The 20,191-nt window shown below is 50.0% G+C and overlaps 8 protein-coding genes across 8 annotated transcripts; 4 read left to right on the top strand and 4 right to left on the bottom strand.

Annotated features, from left to right (window-relative positions):
- Positions 1-175: 175 nt before the first annotated feature.
- On the top strand, positions 176-829 carry N7489_002581 (uncharacterized protein; the record flags this gene model as incomplete). Its single annotated transcript, XM_056708336.1, has 1 exon — positions 176-829. The coding sequence occupies one exon, from the start codon at positions 176-178 to the stop codon at positions 827-829; it is 654 nt and encodes a 217-aa protein (XP_056572638.1).
- A 157-nt stretch (positions 830-986) lies between these two features.
- On the bottom strand, positions 987-2,306 carry N7489_002580 (putative sulfate/molybdate transporter; the record flags this gene model as incomplete). Its single annotated transcript, XM_056708335.1, has 1 exon — positions 987-2,306. One exon carries the CDS (start codon positions 2,304-2,306, stop codon positions 987-989), a length of 1,320 nt encoding a protein of 439 aa, XP_056572637.1.
- An 854-nt stretch (positions 2,307-3,160) lies between these two features.
- On the bottom strand, positions 3,161-4,039 carry N7489_002579 (uncharacterized protein; the record flags this gene model as incomplete). Its single annotated transcript, XM_056708334.1, has 1 exon — positions 3,161-4,039. The coding sequence occupies one exon, from the start codon at positions 4,037-4,039 to the stop codon at positions 3,161-3,163; it is 879 nt and encodes a 292-aa protein (XP_056572636.1).
- A 2,933-nt stretch (positions 4,040-6,972) lies between these two features.
- On the top strand, positions 6,973-7,614 carry N7489_002578 (uncharacterized protein; the record flags this gene model as incomplete). The annotated part of the gene is made up of 1 exon (XM_056708333.1): positions 6,973-7,614. The coding sequence occupies one exon, from the start codon at positions 6,973-6,975 to the stop codon at positions 7,612-7,614; it is 642 nt and encodes a 213-aa protein (XP_056572635.1).
- A 4,607-nt stretch (positions 7,615-12,221) lies between these two features.
- Positions 12,222-12,880, bottom strand: N7489_002577 (uncharacterized protein; the record flags this gene model as incomplete). Its single annotated transcript, XM_056708332.1, has 4 exons — positions 12,222-12,265; positions 12,345-12,455; positions 12,537-12,573; positions 12,653-12,880. 4 exons carry the CDS (start codon positions 12,878-12,880, stop codon positions 12,222-12,224), a joined length of 420 nt encoding a protein of 139 aa, XP_056572634.1.
- A 627-nt stretch (positions 12,881-13,507) lies between these two features.
- Positions 13,508-14,343, top strand: N7489_002576 (uncharacterized protein; the record flags this gene model as incomplete). Its single annotated transcript, XM_056708331.1, has 2 exons — positions 13,508-14,102; positions 14,177-14,343. 2 exons carry the CDS (start codon positions 13,508-13,510, stop codon positions 14,341-14,343), a joined length of 762 nt encoding a protein of 253 aa, XP_056572633.1.
- Positions 14,344-15,128: 785 nt separating this feature from the next.
- chsA (chitin synthase I) lies at positions 15,129-18,101 on the bottom strand (the record flags this gene model as incomplete). Its single annotated transcript, XM_056708330.1, has 5 exons — positions 15,129-15,143; positions 15,201-15,710; positions 15,761-16,162; positions 16,218-17,840; positions 17,907-18,101. The coding sequence occupies 5 exons, from the start codon at positions 18,099-18,101 to the stop codon at positions 15,129-15,131; spliced, it is 2,745 nt and encodes a 914-aa protein (XP_056572632.1).
- Positions 18,102-19,415: 1,314 nt separating this feature from the next.
- Positions 19,416-20,086, top strand: ltpA (tyrosine protein phosphatase LTP1; the record flags this gene model as incomplete). The annotated part of the gene is made up of 2 exons (XM_056708329.1): positions 19,416-19,476; positions 19,530-20,086. 2 exons carry the CDS (start codon positions 19,416-19,418, stop codon positions 20,084-20,086), a joined length of 618 nt encoding a protein of 205 aa, XP_056572631.1.
- Positions 20,087-20,191: the final 105 nt, after the last annotated feature.

Genomic DNA, 20,191 nt, shown 5'->3' with positions numbered 1-20,191 from the left:
ACATTTCCCACAGGGACGCTTCTACAAGCAAACCAACGGTAAAAAGAGCCTCCAAAAGATCAGTATCAACCCTTCCGTTCACCCAAGTAAACAAACTCAACTGCAAATCACTCAAAAGTGGACCAGTTAAACCTTTTCCTCTCCCATATCCCACCGAGCACTACGGTTCACCACGATGTCCGACTCTTTCACAAGTTCCTCGTACTACTACAGTTCCACAACCAACGGCAGCGACGGCAAGACTACAACCGGACACAGGTATTCAACAACCTCATACACCGAGGCCGACGGCACGACAGTCGTACGTACGGCCCAGCAAGATCTAGGCCAACCAGCAGTCGTTGAGGAACGCAGATACGACAACACAGGCCAGGAACTATTGGCTTTACCGGAGCCCGCAGGTGGTACCTCTGCAGGTGGGATAAGACGCATCACCGAGCTAGACGATGATGTTCCAGATTCCCAAAATAACACGTCCGAAGCTTCCACGCCCCGTGTCCTGGCTGATTTTGGTGGTTCGGCGGCTCAACTCTTGGATGGGGCCAGCGAGAACGATTCGTTTAATGTGGCTTCTTCGCCGCTGGGGTCTAGGGTTTATGACCCCGTGACCGGTACTTATAATGACCAATCCGAGTATGATATCGGTGGGGTTACTAGACGTCATCGACAGATGAGGGATGCTGCTGGTCGGAGGATCGGACGGGATGTGGATTTTGCCGCGGACGGCCTATCGTCGTCGGCAAAGGAGAACCGCCCGTATGAGGATCCTAGTACGGGTACAAGGCTGCGGAGAGACAGTGATGTGGATACTAGGAATGTCCAGTTTTAGGGTGAGTGTTAAATATTTGCATTTGCTTATAGTAGGTAAATGTACCTGCTATGTATAAATTGAAAATAATATATCTGGTGAGGTCTTCATGAATATGTGAAGGATGTCGGGAGGTTATAAACCCCCGGTTTCCGATGCTATTGTATGAAATGTATGTTTAGTCATGTAGACGCAAACGACCCTCTGACCAGCGGCTGCGCGCTTGCTCCCACCATTTTGGGATGTCGTAGGACCAGTGGCAAAGCATACCAGCTATGAAGCCGATCGCATCATTTTTGAACCCTACCAATAGTCCCACAGTGACCATCATGACGGTCCAGCGACGACTGCGTTCCTCATCTGTGAGAACAGGACCAAGATGCTGCCCTACATTTGACAGAAGGCCACCATCAGCCTGCTTGAGGTCTCGAGCACCAGTGGTGTTGAGACTCTCGCCCACGCTAAGCAGCTCTGCACCAGCCGCGATCACCATCACGCCGAGAAAGGCAGCTGGGAAGCGCTTCAGCAGGTCAACCAATGTCTCTCCGAAGAGCAAGCCGATAAGAAGTTTCAACAGGCCGAGGAATATCACACTTGCTCCTGAGCGAGCTCCGAACCGATACTGCGCCGCAAGACCACCAGAGCCATGGCAGACTGGCATAGCACCGAACCAGCAGCCAATCAAGTTCATGCCGGCCACGCTCAGCCCGACGTGGGTGATGGATGGAGTGCGCACATTCGGCAGCAGATCATTCGCCAAGTGGACGACCGCCACGATAGAGTTGAGCGTGGTAAGAGGGATTTGGCCAATACCAGCATCCACTGCACCGACACGCCATTGATGCGGGGTCGGAACAAGGGCGAAAGGATGCCACACTTCGAAACCGGGCATATGCCCCGCCAGTGTAGTCCGAATAGTAGCAAATACCAGACCCAGCACTAACACGACAATCGCATAGGGTACTCGACGATAAATATTGGTGAGCAGAAGTGCAACAAATGCAGCAACTGCCCAGATACGGTTATCGGCCCAGGAGGGGCTGATCCAACCTAGCGGATGCAGCATGCTGCTGCAGGCTGCGATGATGAGAGATAACCCCGCCCCGACTTGGATACCCTTAATAACCGGGATAGGGATTACACCGGTGAACCAGCGCAAGATACCCGTCACGCTGAAAATAAGGATACAGGCACCGACGAAGATCCCCGCCGCAGCGATCGTGCCGTTTGAGAAACTACGCGCGATGGCAACTGCGGCGATGGCCTTCATCGGCTGAACTGGCAGCGGAATACCGAAAAATACACCCGTTAGGATATTGAAAATCCCCGAGAATATTAATGTGCTGGCAAGAGAGACGGTGCCGTTGATAGCTAGCGCAATCGCGATAGGCAGGAATGTGCCAAGGTCGCCAAGCGAGCCTGAGATCTCGGAGACATAGTGGCGCCGGAATGTTCGTAGATTATACTCGTTGATTTCGCGTAGTGACTCGATTGCCATGGTGAGATTATATTTCTGAGGTCAGGATGAGGAAGAGGGGGAGTCCGGGGGAAGTCCAAGCTTCGAAGTTTCCAAGGTTGCCTCCGATCGGAGCCGATCTTCCCCGCTGATGTCAACCTTGGAAATCCTGTCTCATCACTTTTCGAGGTCACAGGTTGATTGATATTTGGTTGTCAATATTCTACATTATTTCAACACACTCAGAATCCCTAATCTCAAAACAGACTCTTGCTCTTTCCATGCTTCAGTGCCTTCATGTCGCCCTATAAATATTTTCTTATAGCGACGACTCGGACTCACAGAAACCTAAGTTAGCCCTGAACTAGCTGCTGTTGGATTATCCTACATCGCTGGCTCAATTGGCGACAATACGAAGGTACGTCTGGTCAATGTGACGCCCAGCGCTCGGCGCACGGAGTGGCAGGTGGCTTCGTGGCACTGCTGGCAAGGGCCACCCGGAAGTGCATTCCCGAAACGGTAAAGAAAGAAGGGACCTCGGGAGTATGTCTATGGGGCCAAAGCGCATTCGAACAATATTAGCCTTATTGGCTTTTCTGAGCATTGAACCTTGAAACCCCACTAGCGTTCCACCCAGCCGACCTAATCTAAGTTAATACAGTGGGGGAGTATATATAGAAATAGATATGTATAATAAAAATCAGGGTACGGTAGCGGTAATTTCCAATTAGAAGGAGGTAAAGACGGCGGGTATTTCTATAGATATATATTGCAGGTATCTGGCGAATCCACAGACCTGAATTTGTTATGGACCATTTCAAGTACACATACACTCATGGTTTCGACGTAAGGAGATTCCCACGCAGCAGCTTACCCCAGTTCGAGTCGCAGTCCTCTCATGCCGGACTCCTCAACATCAAGCAGATATAAAGTGCAAGCATTTTCCCAGTACCCGACACAACAGCCATGATAACAACCCAAACAAACAGCTCCAACGGTGTAACCGCCATGATGGAAGTATACACCAAAGTTCCGATAATATAGTAAATTCCCCACGACATCTGGACAGGCCATAGCTGGTCTGCCCCCTGCACCGCGGACGCCCTAGTATCGCCCGATTCCGAGCCCTTCTTCACTCCTCTCCGCCGAAAGCTCTCAAAGAGCGCATGGATCGCAGCGGGAATAACACCAACAAGACACCAAGTCAGCGCAATGATAGGGTATACACAGCCCAATGCAGTCCGCTTCGAGTAGATCTCTACAAGCGCCAACCCTGCATACGCGGCCAGCAGCGCAAAGAGACTAGCAAACACCAGCGCCATGGCACGATATCTCGACCGCAGCGCCGCCCCTGCAATCGAGCTATTGCGCAGCCAATCCACCCAGCGCTCGCTATCTTCATCCGACCACCCGGCCACACCCCCCTTAACGACAGGTTCAAGCCCCAGCGCCCGAACAACAACCTCTGCTAGGGTAGGGAGGGGCGATGAAACAAGCACGACTCTTCTTTCAGGCCATGCAATGTCTCGGAAGACCATAGGTAGCAGGCCCATTACTAGTGCTGTGGCTGCAAATTGCTGATTGCGGGCTGGGTCGGCCTGGCCGAGTGTGCAGATGGCGGCCTTCCAGCAGTCGCCCGGTTCGGGGCCATAATTGAAGCTGAACCAAGGTCGAAATGGCGAGTAAACTATTTCTTCCTCGGGGCAAGTGGATTGGGCGCTCGTAACAGTGACTAGGAGCGGTAGGAGGAGGTACAAAGGAAAAGAGAACGCCATTGCTGCGTGGTGATGCTGGCACGTGACTTAATCGGAGCCTCAGATAATGAACACTCAAGGACAATTTCCAGCCGAACATGAACCTTTCCTGCACGATATGAGGAAGGGTTCGTTTAAATCCCCTGGAGCAAGCGCCCTTTGACGGGAGACGCTTACACTATTGTTTCAGCCCCAGCGCAACGAGCCTATTTCGACGCCTTGGCAGGACGCCAGAGCCTGAAAAGAACCAATGGGATGATCGTGAAGCGCGATCAGCATTGCACCTCGTATAGCTGGATGAATAGCGCCCACCGTGAAGATGGCAGCTAGGGGCCAAAACCCAGCTGCTTGAATTCTCTTTGTTAATTAGTTGTGTCATGAAGTTATTAATAGTTATCTGAGCTTTGCTCGTCTGCCTCAGCCTCAGAAATGCGCCAAAAGGGACGAAGTAGACGACAAGTGGTCCTTCCGCACAGGGCCCTAACTATAGATGGATAAGTCCCTGGCACTAACCATTGGGGAGTACTGCAGTATACACGGGTCTTATGCAAGTCGTGCAACCCTCATGCTAATATCAGGTCTGCTCGAAGGCTGCGCGACGGCTGTCACGAATCGCCAGAACGCGAGATACTCGCATAGTGTGGCCACGAGAATGGAAAAATATCGGGTTTGCATGCATGGGTGCCATATGGTTAAGGATAGTGGCAGAAATAGAAATCTGGCTGTACGGCAATTTATGGTGCTAGGGGCAAAACGGCCTGATGGCAGATCAGCACACGTGTGTGCGTTGAGCTCGACTACAGGTCAGCGCCCTTGGAGCTGCCCAGGTGTCCAGGTGAGTTCACCGGTTAGCGTAAAGTGTCATGTGACTGAACAGCCACGTGATTTCTGGTGACCTTGTTAAAATCTTACCTTCACCGCTTTTTAGCTTTATTTTAAACCCGCCTTATTTCTTTGAACAGAGGACAGGTTGTCTCCATTTAAATCCTCTTTCTAGCAGACTTTCTAGCAGTAAGGTTTTAGATATGTGTCTTATAGCAAGATCTGAACGATCAGAGGGTCAAGCGAGCTCCTCTGTAACAGTTACGCCAGTCTTGAAGTGTGGCTAAGCAAAATTGACGTCCCTGATATATAGTCCTTCCTCTTCTAGCTGGCAGCATTTGGTCTTTAAATTGAATAAGCCCGGTCTACCATGAGTACAACTTCGGCAGTCACCCAAGGGATGAAACGTCCAAGTTGGCTTACAGATCCAACCGCCTCCACATTTGACAGCACCGGTCAACTCCGTATTTTCTGGACACTGTTCCCAAAGCCCTTTTGTCACTGGTTTCCAGTGGTTGTGGTGTGCTATCTACTTTCAGCTTGCTTTCTCGCTCGAGTTTCAACACTCGCGGAGGCAATGTGGAAGAAATTTCTTTGCATGAACAAGGAACAATGAGCACTATTCAAAATCATTTAGACTCGTTCTGTCCTTTGCTTTTGATTTACCACCCATGTAGATATAACCCTGTATGACCTCTCTGTCCACTATTTTTAGGCTGTATATTAGCTCAGTAGGTAAACATTACAATTAGATCCTGCAGTTAGTTCTTGTTATGGACATAGTTTGTAGAAATGGTTTGACTCTTCCATTAGTCGTTATGTGCCAGGTCTTTGAGTAAAGAGTGCAGTCAATCCAAAATACCAGAAAGGGCAGGGATAACCCTATATAGGATGGAGCAATGTCAAACCCTGCAAACAGCAAAGAATAATCATTAAGCATGTGATAACATGTGATCGCATGTGATCTACATAATCACAGCTTATTTTACGAGACTAACGGTGACTAGTTACATATACGGTTAGCTATTCCGTGGGCTGTCCACCATATGCCACTATTTATTAATTTAGTACTATAGATAGCGTGACGGCGAGATCAATAGTCTATCGAAAACGGTGTTTGTTCAGAGGGAACTTTCGAACATGGATGGCATGCCGGGGTAATCTGCGCCCCACCAGGAAAAATATGATCAAAAGGTGGCCATGAATGACCTAGGATTCTAAAAATGATACAAATAAATATTATGACAGCAAACACTGACGCCATCAGATGTACGATCCGGCATATCGGGGTGCGTTGTGCAACATACAGTACAGGCATCCTCGTGTAAGAATTACTTCGTTCGGGCGTAACAGGTCCCGAAGACGAATTGTAAATAGGAGCCCTAGTACGGGGAGATGCCGGAATCTGGTTTCAAAATGCAAACGTGCCGACGTGTTCCCGAGCCGATACAGGCCCAATTATTTGAACCGAATTTTCGTCCGAATGTTTGCTACAGGGTCTTTCATAATTAATTGTGGATTAATAAAGGGACATCCCAGAGAAATGTGGGGCGGGAAAACTTCAGACCTCCAGGATCCTCGCAAACTTTACCAAATACGGAATAGCCCATGGCATAATTAGATTTATGCACATAATGCATGTGCCGTCTATTGGTGCCTAGCCCAATGTCGGAGGGCGGGGGGGCTCGGGATCGTCAAGATCCGTTTCCCGGTCTCCCGGGTCCAGCTTGGAAAGTCCCGCTGACTCATCCCGGGGCTTAGAGACTTTTAAGTTTGAATGGCGTCAATGATATCGTAGGGCAGCACAGGACGTAGTTACGCCGACTAGCCTCCCCTGTTTCAAACTTGAAGGAACCTGCTAGATCAATTTCATGTCGATCCACCAAATCATAGCTCTCGGATCATAGCAAGGCACAACTCCACTCATATATTCCTTCAATTGCTCCGACACCCGAGCCCGACCCACAGTTGCTATTACAATGGAAGATGTCATCTAGAAACGGAAATGGCCACAGAGCCCAGACTTTAAATACCTGATCATCCCCTCCCCCTTGAATAGTTTTTTACTATAGTTTGTTCTCAAATATCTGTATAAACATCCCTGTGCTCGATTCCCATTTTATCTCGGCACGATGACATCCGAGACAAGCTCCTTCGAGCTTAGGGAAAAGGATGAACAAAGTCCACCCCATACCGGAGACGCATCAACTCTCGGCGACTCTCCTATGGAATTAATCGACCAAGTCGATGTCGAGACCCTCACCAAAATAGCCACTGCACGGTCACGCCGACAATCGACTCTTGGAACCACAGATAACCTTGCAGTCCTCGCTCAACAAGATCCAGCTCTCGACCCCCAATCCGGAAAGTTCGATTTGCGGAAATGGCTCAAGGCGGCCTTCAACGATATCAACCGGGAGGGCCACTCGGGACACACCTCGGACGTCGTTTTCAAACAGCTCAATGTATATGGATCGGGCGCTGCGCTGCAGTTCCAAGATACAGTCACCTCGACCCTGACTGCCCCTTTTCGGTTGCCCCAGATCATTCGTGAATCAAAATCTCCTCAAAGGCGAATTCTCAAGGATTTCAATGGTATTCTGAAAAGTGGTGAGCTGTTGCTTGTGCTAGGTCGACCAGGTGCTGGCTGTAGCACTCTTCTGAAGTCTATGACTGGAGAGCTGCATGGGTTGAATTTGGATAAAGACAGTGTCATTCATTACAACGGTAAGTTTCAAACTCCAGCATTCTATAATAGAACTAACAGTCTCTAGGGATTCCTCAATCTCGCATGATAAAAGAGTTCAAGGGCGAACTAGTATACAACCAAGAGGTACGGTCCCAACATCGACCACGCCAATGAAAATATTGCTAATTCTGAATTGTGCAGGTTGACAGACATTTCCCTCATTTGACCGTCGGTCAGACTCTGGAGTTTGCAGCTGCAACACGAACTCCCTCCCATCGATTCCAAGGCATGTCGCGCGCGGAGTTTGCCAAGTACGTGGCTCAGATTACCATGGCTGTCTTTGGATTGAGTCACACATATAACACGCGCGTCGGAGACGATTTCATCCGTGGTGTTTCGGGTGGTGAGCGAAAGCGTGTCAGTATCGCAGAGATGGCCGTAGCCCATGCTCCAATCGCCGCCTGGGACAACTCTACTCGAGGACTGGATTCCGCCACGGCATTGAAGTTTGTCGAGGCTCTGCGACTGTCCTCTGATATTACTGGCTCGTGTCATGCAGTTGCTGCTTATCAGGCAAGTCAGAGCATCTACGATATATTTGACAAGGTGATTGTACTTTACGAAGGCCACCAAATCTTCTTCGGACCTGCTGCCGCAGCCAAGTCCTACTTTGAGAGGCAGGGCTGGGTTTGCCCTGCTCGACAGACCACTGGAGATTTCCTCACTTCGATTACAAATCCCCAGGAGCGACAAACTAAGCCCGGCATGGAAAATCGTGTTCCTCGTACGCCTGAGGACTTCGAGACTGCATGGCTCAAGTCACCTGAATACAAGCAATTGCTGAATGAAACTGCTGAATATGAAGGAAAGAACCCCATCGGAAAGGATGTGCAAGCCCTCGCTGATTTCCAGCAATGGAAGCGTGGCGTTCAGGCCAAACACACCCGGCCCAAGTCTCCATACATCATCAGTGTTCCTATGCAAATCAAACTCAACACCATCCGCGCCTATCAAAGACTCTGGAACGACGCCGCCTCGACCATCTCTGTGGTAGTCACTAATATTATCATGGCTCTGATCATCGGATCAGTCTTCTACGGGACTCCGGATGCAACTGCAGGGTTTACCTCAAAAGGTGCAACTCTGTTCTTTGCCGTCCTTCTCAATGCCCTCACAGCAATGTCCGAAATCAACAGTCTCTACTCGCAACGCCCAATTGTCGAAAAACATGCTTCCTTTGCCTTTTATCATCCTGCCACGGAAGCTATTGCCGGCGTGATCAGTGATATACCAGTCAAGTTTGCATTGTCCGTCGTGTTCAACATCATCCTATACTTCCTGGCCGGTCTGAAACGAGAAGCGTCCAACTTCTTCCTCTACTTCCTCATCACTTTCATCATCACATTCGTCATGAGTGCAATCTTCCGCACATTAGCTGCTGTGACCAAGACTATCTCACAGGCAATGGGTCTGGCAGGTGTCATGATTTTGGTCCTCGTTGTTTACACCGGTTTCGTCCTCCCTGTTCCGTCGATGCATCCGTGGTTCGAATGGATTCATTATCTCAACCCCATCTACTACGCCTTCGAGATACTGATTGCCAACGAGTTCCATGGTCGCGAGTTTCCTTGCTCATCCTACGTTCCGTCCTACGCCGACCTATCAGGCCGTGCATTCAGTTGCACTGCGGCAGGTTCGGAAGCAGGCTCTAGAACAGTCAGCGGTGACCGGTACATTCAACTGAACTACGACTACAGCTATTCCCACGTCTGGCGAAACTTTGGTATCCTGATAGCCTTCTTGATCGGTTTCATGATTATCTACTTTGTCGCAAGCGAGCTGAACTCCGCTACTACAAGCACCGCCGAAGCTCTGGTCTTCCGTCGCGGTCACGAGCCTGCCAGTTTCCGCCGGGATCATAAGTCTGGATCCGATGTTGAAAGCACCAAGCTATCTCAAGCTAAGCCTGCTGCGGGTACAGAGGACAAGGGAATGGGTGCCATCCAACCTCAGACCGATACCTTTACTTGGCGCGATGTGTCTTATGATATCGAGATTAAGGGCGAGCCACGTCGTCTCTTGGATAACGTTTCTGGATGGGTCAAGCCTGGAACCCTGACTGCACTTATGGGTGTCAGCGGTGCTGGTAAGACGACCTTGCTTGATGTATTGGCGCACCGCACATCAATGGGCGTTATCACCGGTGATATGTTTGTCAATGGCCATGGACTGGATCAGAGTTTCCAGCGAAAGACAGGTTATGTTCAGCAACAGGATCTTCACCTCGATACTGCTACTGTGCGTGAGTCTCTGCGATTCAGTGCTATGTTGCGACAGCCAGCCTCCGTCTCGGTTAAGGAGAAGTACGACTATGTCGAGGACGTTATCAAAATGTTGAAGATGGAGGAGTTTGCCGAAGCCATTGTTGGTGTCCCAGGTGAGGGTTTGAACGTCGAGCAACGCAAGCTGTTGACTATCGGTGTCGAATTGGCCGCCAAACCCAAGCTGCTACTCTTTTTGGACGAGCCTACCAGGCAAGTACCCTGTCCGACAAATTCTCATTCCTTCCAAATACTAACTATGTCTTAGTGGTCTCGACTCTCAGAGTTCCTGGGCTATCTGTTCATTCCTTCGCAAGCTTGCCGAGCACGGCCAAGCAGTTCTTTGCACAATCCATCAACCCAGCGCCATGCTCTTCCAACAATTCGATCAGCTGCTCTTCCTCGCACGAGGCGGTAAGACTGTGTACTTCGGTCCGGTTGGAGAAAATTCGAGCACAATGCTCGAGTACTTCGAATCCAACGGTGCTCGCAAGTGTGCGGATGACGAGAATCCAGCTGAATACATGCTTGGTATTGTCAACGCTGGTCAGAATAACAAGGGCCAGGACTGGTACGATGTGTGGAAGCAGAGCGATGAAAGCAAGCAGGTCCAGACTGAAATCGATCGAATCCATAAAGAAAAGGAACACCAACCCCCCTCCGCCGATGATTCAGCACAAAGCCACTCTGAATTCGCTATGCCGTTCATGTTCCAACTGTCACAGGTCACATATCGCGTGTTCCAGCAATACTGGCGCATGCCGTCCTATATTCTGGCGAAATGGGGACTTGGAATTGTCTCTGGTCTGTTCATTGGTTTCTCTTTCTACAGTGCCAAAACCTCGCTGCAAGGCATGCAGACCGTCATCTACTCTCTCTTCATGATTTGTACAATCTTCTCGTCATTGGCCCAACAGGTATGCAACCCAAATTCAAGCAAATGAACATACACTAATCTCACCAGATCATGCCCGTGTTTGTCAGCCAGCGATCGCTTTACGAGGGACGTGAACGTCCCAGCAAATCCTACTCCTGGAAAGCCTTCCTCATCGCAAACATTATTGTGGAGATCCCCTTCATGGTCGTCATGGGTGTATTGACCTACGCCTCGTACTTCTATGCTGTCGTTGGAGTCCCCAGTTCACTGACTCAGGGAACCGTCCTCCTATTCTGCATTATCTTCTTCATCTACGCCAGTACCTTCACCCACATGGTGATTGCCGGTCTCCCAGACGAACAAACCGCTAGTGCAGTTGTCGTTCTTCTCTTCGCAATGTCTCTCACCTTCTGCGGTGTGATGCAGCCCCCATCTGCCCTTCCCGGCTTCTGGATCTTCATGTACCGTGTCTCCCCATTCACATACTGGGTCGGCGGCATGGCCAGCACACAGCTTCACAATCGCCAGGTGGTATGCTCGGCCGCCGAACTAGCCGTCTTCGATCCGCCCTCCGGTCAGACTTGCGGACAGTACCTCATGCAGTATGCCGCTGCCGCCGGTGGTAAGCTGCTCAATCCCGAGGCTACAAGTGACTGCAGTTACTGCTCCCTCGAAGTTGCGGATCAGTACCTGTCCACGGCCAATATCTTTTATTCTGAAAGGTGGCGCAACTTTGGTATTATGTGGGCTTTCATTGGTTTCAATATCTTCGTCGCTACTATCATGTACTACCTTGTTCGCGTGAAGCGCTGGAGCAGTGCGGATCTGAAGGAATCAGTGATGAAGCTCATTCCTGGGAAGAAGTCGAAGGGTGGCAACTAAATTGTGTGCCGATTTCTTGTCAATATTTCTCATTCTTTGTCCATATTTCGTTGTCATTTTGTCTTGGGCGCATTTGTCCTCTTTTCTAATGCCTTTTGGGCCATCTACTGACCTTGCTGTTTGTCCCTTATATTTTGTTACTTTGCGTCTCCCGGGTGCATATTGCATATTGTTCTAATAGACTACCTATAAATACTACCAAAAATCACTTCATGATACCCATACATGTTATGTTGACTCTACCCCAGTAACAGCCGCAACCTTAAAAGCTACCCTGGAACCTATATGGCCTTGGGGGACTAGGGTATCCGTTCGTACTTTATTATCGCCGATGTGCTTGTATTATGTGGCTCGGACGATGTCGAGGTCTGCTAGCCTGCGGTGGGATGCAGCTGCAGAGATATAGGTGTTTCAAGTAGCCGAAGTAAACTTGTTGTTCTCCAGGGGCCCTTGAGCCTTGGAGCCCTGGAGAATAGCTTTGATTATCTCAACAATTGACAAAGAAGTGACCTTCAGTTTACTAGTTCAAGTGCGGTCGCCAAGTAGGTGTCGAGGTGCCTTCCCAATTCAGAAGTTGTCGTGTTTCCCCATCATATAAATACCCTCCTTCTCTTACTTCTCCTCCTTCCCTCTTTCTCTTCCCTCTCCCAACCAACCTTACTTTAAAAAACTTCGACACTAGACTCACCTGGAACGATAAAAACAACTGGCGGGGGCATTCGACAGCAGACTCACCTGTGACGAGCGGCACTGAAGGAGGAAGGGCAGCGGGCTGCCACGGTTCAAGAAGCCAGTGAGGACACGTAAAGAGGAGGAATCGGTGCTGGTGAGAGAAGTAGGGGGATGCTACACTTTACACAATCTTCGACACCAGACTCACCTGGAACGATAAAAACAACTGGCGGGGGCATTCGACAGCAGACTCACCTGTGACGAGCGGCACTGAAGGAGGAAGGGCAGCGGGCTGCCACGGTTCAAGAAGCCAGTGAGGACACATGAAGAGGAGGAACCAGTGCTGGTGAGAGAAGTAGGGGATGCTGCACGGGCGACCGTTTGAGCACATCAGAGATATGAAGCACACCAGGGGTCTTTTCTCGGACACAGTGGGCGTTCGTCTTCTCAAGCCTCGGCGCTCGCTTAAGCAACGGATATAAGGGATCTGTATTTCCTGGTGCTGTGGACTCTGGTGAAGTGGGTTCGGGGGAGAAGGTGGGTGGTGGGCTCACTTTTTGCTCTGTGATGAATCGGTCTTGATGATGCTTCGCATCCATCGGACGTGGCGACACCCTCCGTGGCGGCCGGGCAAGCTTGATCGGAGGCTCGCAGTTGACCTTCTGAGAGCAAATTTTTACTTGACCTTTTTTACTTGATTCTTTAAATGTGCTGTATTGTGGGGTTGGGGTTGTGGGTATTTCACTGATGGATTTGTCTATGTTGTATTTGTTTCATCGCGCTCGGGCATGAAGCCTCCACGATGTGAAAGACCGGCGGGCAATTCGGTCTGCTCTTCTATCCTGTCTGTTGTGTACTATTTCAAGTTACTGTGGATGAATTTTTTCCTGTGTGGCTTGGATCACTTTCCCATAGTATGTCCATAGTTCCTCCCCAAATACATGTACAACTGACCTGCAAGTGCGCCTGGCATAGATGTAGAATATGCAATACCTCCCCCACTGTTTCTCTCACCGTCCCTCTTATCCCAAGTCGTTGAAATCCTTGGTCTGTCAATAATATAAAGCATTCCAACCCTTGTATGCTTTTTATAGATCCGGGGATCGACCAATGCAACCTTATCAACGCACAGACCACGGGCCCATCGGCGCAACGTCAGGGCCGCAGCGACACCGCGTACCGAACCAACCAATCGTCCAACAGCCTCCCATATCCCAAATAGAAACATGGACCCCGACGCCGGAATCCCCGCCGAACCCGCGCCCTCCGTCTTCAACTACGTACTCTCCTTCCTACTCGTCGGCGTCGCATGGGGCTTCACAACCCCCTTTATCCGCCGCGCAGCAGCAGACTTCAACGCCCGCCAAGAGAAACAAGCAAACGAATCAGACTCGCCAGGACTTAGAAGAGGGCGCTCACAAGATTCTTCACCGCAAACCGGCTTTACAGATGCGGGCGAAGAACAGGAATTGCTCTCTCGGGAAGAAGATGGTGTGCGGAGACGGAGTACGAGTCGCAGCGATCTGACCCGGAAACCGAAGACCGCAGATGCAGATACGGGCCTGGATAGCGGGATTACTGGACCGACTGGTTCGAGTCGGGATACCGAGGGAGATAGGGAAGCCGCAGATGAGGACCAAGACGATCTACCCACGCCGGCGTGGAGACGTGGGGCGCCTGTGAAGCAGTCGTGGCTGCGGACGAAGGTTGTTTCTGTTTTCTGGACGATTGTGAATCTGCTTCGGACGCCTGCGTATTCGGTTCCCTTGGTTATCAATCTGACGGGGAGTATTTGGTTCTTTTTGCTTGTTGGGAAGCATGGTAGGTGGCATTTCTTGGCTTTCTTGGTTTATGATATTGTGGTCTGAGATGTGGAGGCTAACTAATTGCTGTAGAACTCTCTTTGACTGTGCCGCTTGCGAATTCCAGTGCGTTTTTGTTTACTGTTCTTGGGGAGTGGTATGTTGATCGCAAGGTGATTGCGAAGGAGACGTGGTTGGGGATGGGGCTTGTGCTTGGTGGGATTGCGTTATGTGTGCATTCTAAGGACCAGGCTTCTTGAAGTTGATTGGATTTGGATTGATTTGGATTAGGGAGTTGGTGCTGGATTATAGGTGTTAGTATATTCGGTGCACGCTAGAGACTTTATGGAGCGATGTGGAAATTTGGTCCCTAATAGAAGTAAGTATTCACTACAAGAATAGTCGCGTATACGGCTGTAGTAGGCCTTCTCAGGTAGTCTTCCCCACTAGTAATTTTAGTAGTCTGGTTATATAGACATTTTCTGCCCCTTCCCAGTCTTCTGGGTAGGCATCAGAAAAGGGCCAAGAAAGGCATAATTCGTGAAAGGGCGTTTTCTATGTATAGCCTTTGATACTCAGTGCTTGAAACCTCGCATAACTGAACCTTGACTCTGCCCAGATCGTGTGATATCTGAGATTCATCTACACGCACACTGCCTTTTTAAGAGACAAAAGTCTGTGGAATAATCAATACTCCTCCATATTTGCAGATAGAGTACACAGATTCCCAACTATAAAAAACACTAAGACCATGAGCCCAAGTATACAAATGCAAAGGCAGACATGCAAAGGATGCACCGAATCGAAGAATAAAAAGAAAAGACCAAACCCAGTGAATCACGATATCATATCATTCCGCATATCAAATGAAAAGCATATCGCCGGGAAGTCATCAAGTACATTATATTTCCATTTCCATTTGCGTACCAGACCGGGCCCGCCGTGGTATTGTAACCCAATCCAAATCCAGACAAAATCAAAGGGATATATGAAAACATAGCATTGCACGGCGTCAAAACAATCGTCATGCTTAAAATTCATTGAATCAAACGCCGCGGAACTGTAATACGAATATTAGTACGCTATCGCCAGCCTTAGCGCAGGAAAGTTAACTCACCATACGAACAACCAAATACCACATCGCACCGACAAACTTGAATATCGACAAACCAGCAACGCTCCACAGAACAACCTTCATGTAGATCATGGAGCGTTTGGTCTCCTCATCTTCAGCACTGGTTTTGGATGAGTCGTTGAAAGTTTCTAACCCGGCAGCGCTCAGGACAACGGCTCCAAGAGCAAAGTTGCAGAATACCCAGGCCAGCACGACAGCACTGCGGAATCCCTTGTAGTAGTCGGCTTGCTTTTCTTCCTCGGGGACAACGGTGATCTCCTTGGGGGGCTTCATGGCGAACTTCTCAAGTTCCGCCTCGTACTGCGCGTTCAGATCACCGTCGTCTTGCGGGATGTTGACGTCGACCTTGCCACCGGGTTTCAGGTGCGCGGAGGGCAGTTTCTCGGCCTTGTCATCTCCCTTCGTACCCCATGTGATATCGTGGGTGTTGCAGAAGGCGTAGATGTTGAGGACGTTGATGTAGGTTGGCGTGAGCAATATGTATTGAATGAACTGGGGGGTGTTAGAGGACTCGGCAAAATTAGATGCACTGGATTACTTACGCATGTGAACATGTGCCATGGATCCAGGAAGATGAAGGAGGCGAGGAACCACATGACATAGGTCGATCCAAGGGAGACGATGATTGAGAAGAACGTGTCATTGGTGATTAGTTGGCTGGCCGTAAAGCTGTTCGAGTCCACCTGTTTTTGGATTGATTTGACCGTGACGAAGATGGCAGCGAATGCAAGGTATATCATGATCACGATCCAGAAATACACCATAGTCATGTAGAACTTATTGGATCCGCCGGGTCGATTACCGAGGGCCAAAACGAAGCAGGTAACGAGAGTTGCCAGGTATAGCCATTCAAAGACGATGCCTAAAACCTTACCAGCGGTACCCAGTAGATCATCTGCGCCCAAGTATGTCGTCAAGATGTGGAAAACCAAGAAGAAGTTACCCTGCGCAAGGCGTTAGCATAGATAAAACAGAACGGTGGATGGGGGAGAGTCGTACAATTCCGAACCACGCGAAAATCATCGCAATTGTCTGATAGACGAATTCAATCATCAACATGAACTTGCGAATGAAGGTGTGGTCGCTGCGGAAGATCTGGTAGAAGTGGGTAATGGCGTAAACTGCAGCAAAGAAACTGCCATTCAGCCAACGACGACGCTGGAGAATGAACTCGGCCATCTGATCAGGCACATCGGTTTCACCAGTCGACGACTTAACGTACTGAAGGAGCCATCGGCACTTCCGCTTGGAAACAATCTCGAAACATAGGATTCGATCCTCAGCCAAATACATGTTGGCTGTGAATATACCGGCATTGGCACCGTGCATCTTTTCACCTAGGAAGTACCGCTCTAGCGGACCTTGACCGTTCTTGTCGTTTTGGAGTGCGACATAACGGTAGGCGGAGAACGCACCAGGCAGCACAGTAATGAAACCGAATGAAGACTCAAGCGGTTTATCGAGAATGTTGCTCAGCTTATACTCGAAGTTTTGACCAGCCACGAGCGGGTTCAACAGTTTCTTGCCGTGGGACAACATAACCTTGATCTCACCACATGCACCACCGCACATGGGCTCGACATCGAAGGCCTTCCAGAGGTGATAGATCGAGTCCCTGCCAGGTTTGGTACCCGCGTCCAAGAGGACACAGATGTTGGGATCCAACACACGACCGAAGGCTTGGAAGAACCATCTATGAGAATTGATTTTCTTCTGATTCTTCTCTTTCAAACAGAAAATCAGCTGCACAGGAGGCCCAGATCGAGGCTTGAGATGCACTTGAGTGCCCTTCACCTCCAATCCAATTTGAGTGGTGTATTCGTAGATATGCGCCGTGACATCCTTGCCGTTGACTTGCTGCTTCGCAATTCCGTCCTGGTAAACACCCAAACCCGCCAGCACAGCACGTGTCCGAGCGTTGATCTTAGCACGACCGTCGCTAATAATACAGACTACAATCTTCTTCCACGAATCCTTGCCCCACGTCTTGCTGCTGGTGCGCGAACACATGTGATCGATGTTCTTGAACACACCAGACATGGTGCGCGCGAAGAGGAAGTCATCTTCATTGTACATGGTTACAGCGATAAAGAGTTCGGTGTTGCGAGGCTTTGCGAAAAGCTTCTGACGGAGGGTAAACCGCTCTTCGAAGAAATCAGCCGGATCGCAGGTCGCTGCCGAATATCGCATGTGTGTGAATTCATCGCGACCTGGTGGTTCTGCGTGGGGTACTTGGCTGAGCAGTCTCGGCGCGATGGGGCAATCGAGGACGAGGTTGCCGTTGAAAAGTTGAACTTCTTTCACTGTCTTCCAACGGCGAATAGGCGCTGGGCTGGGCGTCGGGCGCGGTTCATCCGTGAACTCAGTATACGGGTCCGGCCCGAAGGGGTTTTCGCCCGTTTGCAGCATGGGCTGGTCAACTTCAAAGGGGGTGTGTCCTCCCTCCGGGTACTGACCTAGGTCGTAATCATCATGTGGAGTGAGTGTAGGCTGGTAGGGTTGGGTATAGTAGGCGTCGTGATGGGCTTCAGGGTCAATCGAATACTCGTGACCAGGGTAGGGACGGTGTGCGTCGTATGCGTCATGATGGCCATAAGAGTGATCGACGTGTTCGACCGAATACTGTTTTCAGGGCATATTGTCAGTTCCGATTCGCAGGACATTTCGCTCTTATCTCGTAATACTCACAGTAGGTTGGTCGGCCAAGCGATCACTGGATGGCATGGGGAGATGCGGCTGGGGTCCATATGGGTTGTCGGAGAGCTGGTAGCCATGTTCCAGTGGTCGCCCAGGGGAAGGAGTGCGATTGCTGTATCCAGTAAGATGGGAGGGATTCAACATGGGCGAGGTATGGTCGTCCCCGAATGGATCTGTTCGCGACATTGTTAGTTTTGAGACGTCGGAGATTCCTCAATGAATGCTCGAATGGCAACAACTCGACGGCGCGGATCGTATTGAGACCATTAAATCAATGACCAGCACTGATTTCGGGGAGTTTCAGAGTGGGGGAGATGCGCGAGCAACATTAAAAGAAAGAGAAAGAGAGGAAGGGAGGGCCGCAATAAGGCCAAGAGAAGCACTGACCGGCATCCACACGATTGTAGGCCATAATGTAGGAGCCTTAGGATCGTGTTCAGCGAAATTATTCCGCCCCAAGTTGTAGCAGGGGGTAGTTGGAGATTGCGCCAGGAGCGCCGGGTGGAATATTAAGCGTCAGCGGGAGCGATCACTAGTCCGACTGACGATTCTCGGCGTTTCAGATATGAAGGAGGATCGCAAGCGAAATTTGATACAAGGCGAAAGGGTATATGGGATTATGGATTGTCACACAACGAGGTGAAGAAGAACAGCAATCAAAAAAATGTGGAATCAAACTTGAGCCCCCTCTGTTTACGACGCCTTTCCCAGCAACGATGACGGTATGGGGCGAATCAGAAGTGTCTGTGCAGCTCCGCACTGCCTTGTGGGGTTACTGGATATCTTCCGCTGATTAGGCCGTTGTATAGAAGATGCAGGGGAACAATAGAAAAAAGAGAAAGATTCTTCAGTTCGGAGTAAAAAGTCTCCAATGATATTTCAGTAACCACAGAACCCTGGAAGTCCTGAAACCATTGAGCCGTGGGTTGAAGGGAGAAACTCCACTTGTTGGAGTGTGTTGATCTGTTACTGGGCCAACGTGACTTGGGCACTCAGCCACATGGGCTTGTCATCTGTGGCTCAACCATCTTTTCCTTTTTTTCTTTTTTTTTTTTTTTTTCTTTTTCCTTTTTTCCTCTTTTCTCTGAGTGGCCGATTCTCTTCCATTTCTTTTTTTAGCATCTGAGGTCATTGGAGGTCACACTGTCTCTTACTAAAAAATAAAAAGCAGTTGCCTGTTCCTACTATAAGTGATCTACCCGCGGCTTCAATACCTGGATCTGCGCATTGATCTGCACCTCTTTTAGTTCTTGCTGTGTTCCTGCTTTCTCTCGGATGTACGACATATGTAGCGACGTACCCGTAACTAATGCAAGTCGACATTGAAGATATCTATTCAGGGCGGGTGGAGACCCCAACTTAGGGCCTATCGATAAACCCCGCCTTGCACCCTCAAACCCAACCCAGGATTTTCCTTGTATACTTTTTCACTTACATCCTAGCTCTGCATATCCTGAACACTCAAAAACACTAAGATTCCTTGGTGTTCCCTACCCCACCATGACTTCCAACACGAATGAGCACCCCACCAGCGTGCTATTTGTCTGCCTGGGAAACATCTGTTCGTCATCATGCTTAGTTCTCCCCGCCATTACGGATACTAATCCTATCTAGGTCGTTCCCCGATGGCCGAAGGAGTGTTCCGCAACCTCGCCGCTACCCACCCTTCCATCGGCGAGATCGACTCCGCTGGCACAGCCGCCTACCACAGCCTCGAACCGCCCGACTCCCGCACCATGTCCACCCTCCGCCGCCACAAAATCACTGGCTATGACCACGCTGCTCGCAAAGTGACAAGGGAAGACTTCCTCACCTTCGACTACCTGCTCGCTATGGATAAATCCAATCTCCGCGACCTGGAGGATGTGCGAGACTCGGTCATTGCGACGCTGAAGCGGAAGACCGACACCAAGCCGAGCTCGAAGAGTACGCGGTCGCACGTAGATGCTGCGATCGGTGCATACGGGGCTGAGGCGAAGGTTGCTGAGGTGCGCTTGTTTGGCGATTTCGGTAAGGGTGGAAAACTGCACGAGCGCGTCGGCGGCGGTGAGGTGGTGAAGGATCCTTACTATGGCGGTGCCAATGGCTTCGAGGAGGTCTACCAGCAGGTCACGAGATTCTCCCAAAACTTCATGGAATACTTGGAGCAAAACCGCAGCGACTCTGAGTGAGCAGTGCTGGCCACACACCGGGATAAGAGTCAGAGACCATGAGCCTAGAGAGGGCGGTTGTTTTATTGATACCCTGTGGGAGCGATAGATTGGATCGGGCACATA

The sequence above is a fragment of the Penicillium chrysogenum genome, assembly GCF_028827035.1.
Source record: "Penicillium chrysogenum strain IBT 35668 chromosome Unknown utg000001l_segment0_segment0, whole genome shotgun sequence".
NCBI classification, from domain to species: Eukaryota; Fungi; Ascomycota; class Eurotiomycetes; order Eurotiales; family Aspergillaceae; genus Penicillium; species Penicillium chrysogenum.
This window is presented reverse-complemented; position numbering and strand designations above follow the sequence as displayed.